The sequence below is a fragment of the Coregonus lavaretus genome (genome assembly GCF_964263955.1).
Source record: "Coregonus lavaretus genome assembly, chromosome: 25".
Lineage (NCBI taxonomy): Eukaryota > Metazoa > Chordata > Actinopteri > Salmoniformes > Salmonidae > Coregonus > Coregonus lavaretus.
This window is the reverse complement of record NC_140012.1, coordinates 20,732,006-20,742,291: the sequence shown is the minus strand read 5'-3', so window position 1 is coordinate 20,742,291 and position 10,286 is coordinate 20,732,006. Positions and strand designations below refer to the sequence as shown.

The 10,286-nt window shown below is 42.3% G+C and overlaps 1 protein-coding gene across 2 annotated transcripts in view; it reads left to right on the top strand.

The window, feature by feature from the left end:
- Positions 1-73: 73 nt before the first annotated feature.
- ogfod3 (2-oxoglutarate and iron dependent oxygenase domain containing 3) overlaps positions 74-10,286 on the top strand; it is a 46,440-nt gene continuing 36,227 nt past the window's right edge. For both annotated transcript variants that reach the window (XR_014609845.1, XM_084141625.1), the window contains exons 1-6: positions 74-272; positions 772-998; positions 1,760-1,835; positions 1,961-2,003; positions 6,132-6,196; positions 7,769-7,825. Coding sequence is in view for 1 of the 2 variants with exons in the window: in XM_084141625.1 (XP_083997751.1) it covers positions 205-272; positions 772-998; positions 1,760-1,835; positions 1,961-2,003; positions 6,132-6,196; positions 7,769-7,825 (536 nt within the window). In the remaining variant the exon portion in view is untranslated. The remainder of the gene's footprint in view (positions 273-771; positions 999-1,759; positions 1,836-1,960; positions 2,004-6,131; positions 6,197-7,768; positions 7,826-10,286) is intronic.

Below are 10,286 nucleotides of genomic sequence, written 5' to 3'. Positions count from 1 at the left end.
GCAATCGATTTGCGTGATGTGGTCCAATTAAAACGCAGGTTTCATTCTTCAGGAGCCAACCAGAGGGACTGTTACGCATTGACCAGGAAGCAATGTCGAGTAGTGGTAAAGGTAATCTGAAATCCTCTACTATTTCTGCATGAAAAGAAGTAGCTAGCTATAAATCTTTATGAATGTCCACTGAAAAAGGCTTTGCATTATACAATGACGATACAACGGCGAGGAAATTCGAAAATCCCAGACGCCAACGGGATTGAGAAAAAGATCAAAAGGTAACGTTAACGACATGCATGGCCAGGGTAGTCTGATTAAACCGGCTGTAGTAATACACAATTAATTGGTATATATACATCCTGAAACATTGGAGTGCAAAATCGTGTAAATGTTCCTTACAAGCCAGAATATTGAATAAAATTACATTTGAACTTACTCTACCGGTTGTCTGTGCGGTTTGTTCTTTAGCTGTTCAAAATTTGAGACAAAATATCCCCAGGAAAGTATTGTTTACTCAACTTTCTAGAGAGCAAGTAGGTTTATGGTTCGGTTCGGCACCGAGGTAAAGTTAATTTTATTGGCTATTCGGTCGGCAGAATTGTGTGTGTATATATATATATATATATATATATATATATATATATATATATATATATATATATATTGTGTGTGTGAATAAGAAAGGGTGGGAGAGGGAAAGAGGGGAGTCTTTTTTTTCTCTTCTCGTTTCACTCCAGGATAATCAAACCAAACTTCCTCTCTCCTGTCCTCTCCCAGGGGTAATGCTCTGAGGCAGGCGTCAGCATGGCGGGGGTCCCGTGGCTCTCTGCTAGTAGTGGTGGTGGCGGCCCTTGCTGTGGTGGGAACCCTCACCTGGCTCTACCTGGCCTCAGGGGACCCTTACACCACAGAGACCCTGGTCAGACAGGCCGAGGTGATTGCTCAGCCAAGGGTCTACACTGTGGATTGTTCTGAGGACTATGAGAACTACAAACGCTACCCAGGTGGGTTTAAAACAACACAGATTTGTCTTAAAGCAACAATCTGTGAGTTATGCATGCCATATAAAGAGTTTACTTGAATTAGATGCATTAGTGCACGGTTAGAATAAAAGCCTGCACACTTCCTTGCCCTAGTTGGGGAATACGCTATGAAAGTCCCGCCTACTTCCGGGATCATGTCTCATACTGTTTTTGAATGAGTTTTAAGATTATATGATCAAATTCATGAAAACGTGGTCATTTAAGATATATGTCAAATTATATTTGTATTCGTGGATTAATTTACTTTTACCTGATGCCTTTCATGAACGTTTTACATTGCTTTTTCATAATCGAAAACCTTTATAAAAGGCATTGGATAGAAGTCAATTATAATCTTGAATCCCATTCAAAACAGTATAGGACATGATCCAGGAAGTAGGTGGGTCTTTCATAGTGTATAGGGCTGGGCTGCATTCAATACGTTTTTACGTTCTGGAGCATTCAATTGAACGGAAACTATGCTGTACTGAACGAATGTGTCATTCAGTACAAACCGCTCTGCAACATAGCAAATGTTCAAGCGAACTGAATTCACCGCTGGTGTCCACTGTCCTATATTATTATTATTATTATTATTATTATTATTATTATTATTATTACCTAACTGCTCTGCCATTCCTGTGCATTGGCTGCCCTCTAGTGGTGATTTGGACAAAGGTGAGCAGGCAGGCTGAAGTTTCTACTGTCATGTTGCAGCTGATCTGAGATACTGTTTTTCCCAGGATGCACTCCCCAAACATGTGGCCGAGCCATCACAGACAACTCGGTGACCAGGGAGGAGGCCATGGCCCTCAGGAGGTGAGGGATTCTATACTATCTCTCTTTCTTCTCTGTCTCTAGCTCCAACCCCCTGCCCCCCCCCCCCCCCCACACACACATCTCTTTCCTTTTCCCTAACTTAACTTATTTCTCTACTCCTGCAGGTTGGCAGAGAGGGGTCTGGCTCTAGCTGGTTCAGATGGAGGGGTGAGTATCTACTTTTAGTAACAAATATTTGAACTTAAACAGGACCAAAAGCTAGGATGAAGACTGTTGCTCAGACTTCAGCTGTATCTTCCCTCTGTCTCCAGTAGAGGTCAGGGTGGTACTACCATAGAGATCCTATTAAATTCTAATTCCTATGGGTACAACATCCAAAGTTCAGTTCAGATGGGCTGATACAGTTAGTGTGTAATGCTATTGTACATGGCTGCTTGGTTGACCCCTCTCCGTCCTTTCTTCCCTCCATCTCCTGTAGGCCTTGTCCACAGCCATAATAAGTGATTGTTTATGTAGCTCAGTTGGTAGAGCATGGCGCTTGCAACGCCAGGGTTGTGGGTTCGTTTCCCACGGGGGGCCAGTATGAAAATGTATGCACTCACTAACTGTAAGTCGCTCTGGATAAGAGCGTCTGCAAAATGTATATATATGTAATGTAAGAGACTGTAGTGAGGGGAGTGGAAGCAACGGGGGACATCTGAAAAAAGAAACATGATTTATTTACAGGCTAAGAGAGAGCATAGTATCCCTGGGTAGCAGACAGCTGTTTAATTTGTATCCCGCGACGTGGTTAGCCTCAGTTGATGGAACCGCTACTATCTGTCCCGGGATACTGCCATACCCTAAAAGTGTAGCCTAAAAACCCTTTCGATATTGGCTATCATTTCAATTACTATTTCACTAGTAAAATGGAAAAACTCAGAAGTGAAATGACAGCAGTGAAACATTGTATTTTTGTGTGTAAGATCTAATATGAAAGAGAAGGATTGCTGTTTTGAATTTGGTAAAGTTCGTGTGGGAGAGGTGGAAAAACTATTATTATCCATCAATAATGATAGGCCACCAGGATAGACAACTTTGATGGGAAAGTATTGAGAATGGTAGCAGACTATTGCCACCCCTATTTGCTATATCTTTAACCAAATCCTAAAGGAGTGTGTGTGTCCACAGGCGTGGAAGGAAGCTAAGGTAATTCCACTGCCTAAAAAGAGTAAAGCACCCTTTGCTGGCTCTAACAGCCACCCAATCAGTTTGCTGGGGGTAGAGAATTGTGTTTGACCAAATACAATGCTATTTTAAACATTGAAACTACTGACTTTCAGCATGCATATAGAGAAGGGCACTCAACTTGTACTGCACTGACTCCGATGACAGACAATTTGTTAAAATAAATGGATAATAAGACGATAGTTGGCGCTTTATTGTTAGATTTCAGTGCATCCTTTGATGTTATTGATAATAAATTGTTATTGAAGAAACTCACTTGCTATGGCTTTACATCATCTGCCATCACATGGTTGGAGAGTTCTTTATCCAATAGAACCCAGAGTGTTCTTCAATGGAAGCTACTCTAACATCAGATATGTACAGTGCGGTGTCCCTCAGGGCAATTGCCTTGGGCCCTTACTCTTCTCTATTTTTACAAATTATTTGCCACTGGTCTTACACAGAATTAGAATGTCAGCACCCAAAGCCAGTGAGCTCACTGAAATTCTAAATACAGTCAGGATCAGAATGGGTGATTAATAATGAAGTGGTCTTAAATACATCTAAAACTAAAAGCATTGTATTTGGTTCAAAACATTCTCTAAGACCTAAACAGTTGGAGTTGTGTATAAAGGGTGTGACCATTGACCAAGTTGAGGAAGCTAAACTCCTAGGTATAACATTGGATGGTCAATTATCATGGTCAAGTCTTATTGACAAAGTTGTTGTGAAGATGGGATGGGGTATGTCTGTTATAAAAATATGTTCTGCGTTTTTGACACATCTACTGTACTAGTTGTTCAGGCTCTGGTCTTGTCCCATCTTGATTACTGTCTGGTAATATGGTCAAGTGCAGCAAAGAAATACCTAGCAAAGCTGCAGCTGGCTCAAAACTGCATATACAGAACTAACATCAACAACATGCATGCCAGTCTTTCCTGGTTGAGGGTTGACGAGAGATTAACTGCTTCTCTTCTAGTTTTACTGTAAAGAAAATTCCAGATTGTCTGCCTATTTTAAATGATATTTAGCTCAGACACCCATACATACCCCACAAGACATGCCACCAGGGGTCTCTTCACACTCCCCAAGTCCAAAACGAATTTACGGCAACGCACAGTATTATACAGAGCCATGATCGCATGGAAGCAAACAGCAAAATTACCTTTAAAAAAAAGATCAAACAACAACATTTCATGGACTGGCGGGACTGTGAGGGGACAAACATGCACACACACTCCAACACACTATCTTTTGTTGTTGTATTGTTTGTACTATTATTATTATTAATTTTTTTGTACAGTGGGGAAAAAAGTATTTAGTCAGCCACCAATTGTGCAAGTTCTCCCACTTAAAAAGATGAGATGCCTGTAATCATCATAGGTACACGTCAACTATGACAGACAAATTGAGATTTTTTTTTCCTGAAAATCACATTGTAGGATTTTTAATGAGTTTATTTGCAAATTATGGTGGAAAATAAGTATTTGGTCACCTACAAACAAGCAAGATTTCTGGCTCTCACAGACCTGTAACTTCTTCTTTAAGAGGCTCCTCTGTCCTCCACTCGTTACCTGTATTAATGGCACCTGTTTGAACATGTTATCAGTATAAAAGACACCTGTCCACAACCTCAAAAAGTCACACTCCAAACTCCACTATGGCCAAGACCAAAGAGCTGTCAAAGGACACCAGAAACAAAATTGTAGACCTGCACCAGGCTGGGAAGACTGAATCTGCAATAGGTAAGCAGCTTGGTTTGAAGAAATCAACTGTGGGAGCAATTATTAGGAAATGGAAGACATACAATACCACTGATAATCTCCCTCGATCTGGGGCTCCACGCAAGATCTCACCCCGTGGGGTCAAAATGATCACAAGAACGGTGAGCAAAAATCCCAGAACCACACGGGGGGACCTAGTGAATGACCTGCAGAGAGCTGGGACCAAAGTAACAAAGCCTACCATCAGTAACACACTACGCCGCCAGGGACTCAAATCCTGCAGTGCCAGACGTGTCCCCCTGCTTAAGCCAGTACATGTCCAGGCCCGTCTGAAGTTTGCTAGAGTGCATTTGGATGATCCAGAAGAGGATTGGGAGAATGTCATATGGTCAGATGAAACCAAAAATAGAACTTTTTGGTAAAAACTAAACTCGTCGTGTTTGGAGGACAAAGAATGCTGAGTTGCATCCGAAGAACACCATACCTACTGTGAAGCATGGGGGTGGAAACATCATGCTTTGGAGCTGTTTTTCTGCAAAGGGACCAGGACGACTGATCCGTGTAAAGGAAAGAATAAATGGGGCCATGTATCGTGAGATTTTGAGTGAAAACCTCCTTCCATCAGCAAGGGCATTGAAGATGAAACGTGGCTGGGTCTTTCAGCATGACAATGATCCCAAACACACCGCCCGGGCAACGAAGGAGTGGCTTCGTAAGAAGCATTTCAAGGTCCTGGAGTGGCCTAGCCAGTCTCCAGATCTCAACCCCATAGAACATCTTTGGAGGGAGTTCAAAGTCTGTGTTGCCCAGCGACAGCCCCAAAACATCACTCTCTAGAGGAGATCTGCATGGAGGAATGGGCCAAAATACCAGCAACAGTGTGTGAAAACCTTGTGAAGACTTACAGAAAACGTTTGACCTGTGTCATTGCCAACAAAGGGTATATAACAAAGTATTGAGAAACTTTTGTTATTGACCAAATACTTATTTTCCACCATAATTTGCAAATAAATTCATAAAAAATCCTACAATGTGATTTTCAGGATTTTTTTTCTCATTTTGTCTGTCATAGTTGACGTGTACCTATGATGACAATTACAGGCCTCTCTCATCTTTTTAAGTGGGAGAACTTGCACAATTGGTGGCTGACTAAATACTTTTTTCCCCCACTGTATATCATTGTATTTTCATTTTGTGTGACTGTCCTTGTCTATCAGTGTATCAGTGTTTTGTTACTTGTCATGTTTTTTGTGGACCCCAGGAAGAATAGCTGCTGCTTCGGCAAAAGCTAATTGGGATCAGAATAAACCAATAAACAACAATAACAAGTAAAGGGCAGAGAAGTAGACTGAAATTAGTTCTAATAATTTGCGTGTTTTCTTATTCTAATTTTTCTGGCCTCCAGGCTTCCATCCTCGACCTGCACTCTGGGGCTCTGTCGATGGGGAAGCAGTTTGTCAACATCTACAGGTGAGGAGGAGTGAACAGTTCTCTCTCTCTCCTCTCTCTCTCTATCTCGCTCGCTCTCTGATCCAGTGTCTTTTCCCTTTTAAACTCATAATAGTAATAATCATAATTTATATAGCACTTTTTTCATTACAAACAAGAATTTCAAAGTCACTTTGAAAACAAAAACAAATGTATAGATCTGGCAGTTCATGGTTGATCATCTTCCACAACTTCAGATGTCTTGAAGCAGTTCGGAAAGGCAGTCAGTAGCTTGAGCAGAGGGAGCATCGACGATACAGACAGGCAGGGAGAAACGTCAGTCAGATAGTAGAAAGGCCCAGAGCTCTTCATTAGGCATGCCGTCTCCTCCACAGAACTCCCGGGTATACCGGTATGGATCCACATACCGGTATAGATGCGGTAAAGAGGTCAATGGAACGCAGACATTGGGGAATAGAAGAAGGACGCCGGATTGGCGTACATTAAATACATCTGCTCTAACAAAGTGTATATTTGTAAAATCCGTAACGATTGATGTATTCTAACAGGCCCACAATGTGGTCACTAAAGTCCGATTTGGATATACAGTATTTGGCTCTTTTCGCTCCATAACATTTAGAAGTTGTTACTTTTCAGGTTTAGAAGACGTGACTGATAAATGCTAACTCCCGTTCGTATAAGCTGGTAGCATAGCTAGCGTACAGAAATCGGTGGTGGTAGACAAAGTCGTTTTTTAACTGCAATGGAGTTAATTGGTGACGATGACATGAACATGTATTGGGGTTGACACCCATACAAGCATTATACTCCGTTTTTTTACCTCAACATAGTGTAAAATACACACAAACAGTAGCCTAATTGTATAGGCACATTTCTGCTGGGGGGCAATGAGGAGATTCGGCATCTTTCCCCCACGGCATCTTTCTCCCATGTGTTTCCATGGCTCTTTACCGGATCTATGGATTTTTACAATACCGTTTATAAAGGTATTTTGATACAATGCTAAATAAACGCAAAGTTCTACAAATTTGACTACTTCACTGTCAGTTTTGTCCTAGTTTGGTTGAGTGTAAAACCATTAGAACAGAGAAGCCCATTCATTTGTTGCCATTCTAGGGTCATTCACTACTCATAAAACATATTAAGAACTTTGAATTTTCTGAAACTTAAAATACCATCAAATACCACCATACCATCAAAAATTTGAAAAATATTGTGAAATGATATTTTGGCCATATTGCCTAGCCCTACTCTGACTGTAAATCTCTGTCTCATTTGCCCTCCCCCAGCTATACAATCCTGGTGCAGCTGGCTGCTACACTCATAGAAATATAATCTAGATTATATTTCTATGGCTACACTACTAACTAACTGAACCATTAATATAACCCTCACTCACTCGCTCTATCAGGCTTCCATAACAGTGGCATCTCCTGCAATCCACCTGCTTCTTTATCTTGCCCTGTTTGGAAAGCTGCCGTGTCGTGGCCTCTTGGGTAATTGTGCAGTGCACTGTGCTGTCTGTGGGTTGCTGGATGGTAATGTATGCTAATAGCCTGGTTCTGTTCTCTCTGCCTGCGTGGCTGATGACAGGTACTTTGGGGAGCAGATAACAGATGTATTCTCTGAAGAGGACTTCCGCCTCTACAGGTAGGTGTGTGCTTGTGTGTGTGTTTTTAGGGCTGCATGATTAATCAAATTCAGATCGAAATTGCGATATTGACATGTGCAATATCCATATTCTCCTTTCTTTAACACTCCATTAATACAACAAAAACTAAACTACGGTACCTCTTCGAATGAGATGCGCTAGACTCCGTTCAGTCTTTCTCTACATGCACAGAGGATGCTGACCAATCACAAGCGGGCTCTCTCGCATGGCATACATATACTGGCCAATCACAACCGTCCCCGCTTAGAGCGCAGAGTTATATATCGTAGAGCTCCGCCCCTATTGGTTTACTCAGCTGCAGAGGCAGCATCGCCTGAGAAAATTAATTATGCACGCATCTTCAGACTATGAGAGTACAGGTGCCCCTATACACTGAGTATAGCAAACATTAGGAACACCTTCCTTTGGATTCCGTTTCATTCCTAATGGATTCTGCAAGGTGTCGAAAGCGTTCCACAGGGATGCTGGCCCATGTTGACTCCAATGCTTCCCACAGTTGTGTCAAGTTGGCTGGATGTCCTTTGGGTGGCGAACCATTCTTGATACACACGGGAAATTGTTGAGCGTGAACAACCCAGCAGCGTTGCAGTTCTTGATACAAACCAGTGCGCCTGGCACCTACAACCATACCCCGTTCAAAGGCACTTAAATCTTTTGTCTTGCCCATTCACCCTCTGAATGGCACACATACACAATCCATGTCTCAATTGTCTCAAGGCTTAAAATCCTTCTTTAACCTGTCTCCTCCCATTCATCTACACTGATTGAAGTGGATTTAACAATTGACATCAATAAGGGATCATAGCTTTCACCTCGATTCACCTGGTCAGTCTATGTCATGGAAAGAGTATACTCAGTGTATGTTGAGGCTACTTCCCTCAATCAGCCTCCCAGTTATTTTCAGCACGACTTGAAGAAGCTAAAGAACCTACGAAGAAAATAAGTTGACGAAACCGTCGTACAGTGAGGGAAAAAAGTATTTCATCCCCTGCTGATTTTGTATGTTTGCCCACTGACAAAGAAATGAACAGTCTATAATTTTAATGGTAGGTTTATTTGAACAGTGAGAGACAGAATAACAACAACAAAAAATCCAGAAATCCAATGAGGGAAATAAGTATTTGACCCCCTCTCAATCAGAAAGATTTCTGGCTCCCAGGTGTCTTTTATACAGGTAACGAGCTGAGATTAGGAGCACACTCTTAAAAGGGAGTGCTCCTAATCTCAGTTTGTTACCTGTATAAAAGACACCTGTCCACAGAAGCAATCAATCAATCAGATTCCAAACTCTCCACAATGGCCAAGACCAAAGAGCTCTCCAAGGATGTCAGGGACAAGATTGTAGACCTACACAAGGCTGGAATGGGCTACAAGACTATCGCCTAGCAGCTTGGTGAGAAGGTGACAACAGTTGGTGCGATTATTCGCAAATGGAAGAAACACAAAATAACTATCAATCTCCCTCGGCCTGGGGCTCCATACAAGATCTCACCTCGTGGAGTTGCAATGATCATGAGAACGGTGAGGAATCAGCCCAGAACTACACGGGAGGATCTTGTCAATGATCTCAAGGCAGCTGGGACCATAGTCACCAAGAAAACAATTGGTAACACACTACGCCGTGAAGGACTGAAATCCTGCAGCGCCCGCAAGGTCCCCCTGAGGGGACAGGACAACTTCACCGCATCAAGGGGACGATGGACGGGGCCATGTACCGTCAAATCTTGGGTGAGAACCTCCTTCCCTCAGCCAGGGCATTGAAAATGGGTCGTGGATGGGTATTCCAGCATGACAATGACCCAAAACACACGGCCAAGGCGACAAAGGAGTGGCTCAGGAAGAAGCACATTAAGGTCCTGGAGTGGCCTAGCCAGTCTCCAGACCTTAATCCCATAGAAAATCTGTGGAGGGAGCTGAAGGTTCGAGTTGCCAAACGTCAGTCTCGAAACCTTAATGACTTGGAGAAGATCTACAAAGAGGAGTGGAACAAAATCCCTCCTGAGATGTGTGCAAACCTGGTGGCCAACTACAAGAAACGTCTGACCTCTGTGATTGCCAACAAGGGTTTTGCCACCAAGTACTAAGTCATGTTTTGCAGAGGAGTCAAATACTTATTTCCCTCATTAAAATGCAAATCTATTTATAACATTTTTGACATGCGTTTACCTGGATTTTTTTTGTGTTAATCTGTCTCACTGTTCAAATAAACCTACCATTAAAATTATAGACTGATCTTGTCTTTGTCAGTGGGCAAACTTACAAAATCAGCAGGGGATCAAATACTTTTTTCCCCTCACTGTAGGATATCAAGTCATCCTACGTCGTCATGAGTACGCTGGGGGTTCGGGCCCTCAGTGTCCAAGCTGGTGAACTCGGGAGAGACAGCTGTTTTTTTATGACCTTTCTACAGGATATATGGGATCATGATATTTTGTTGTT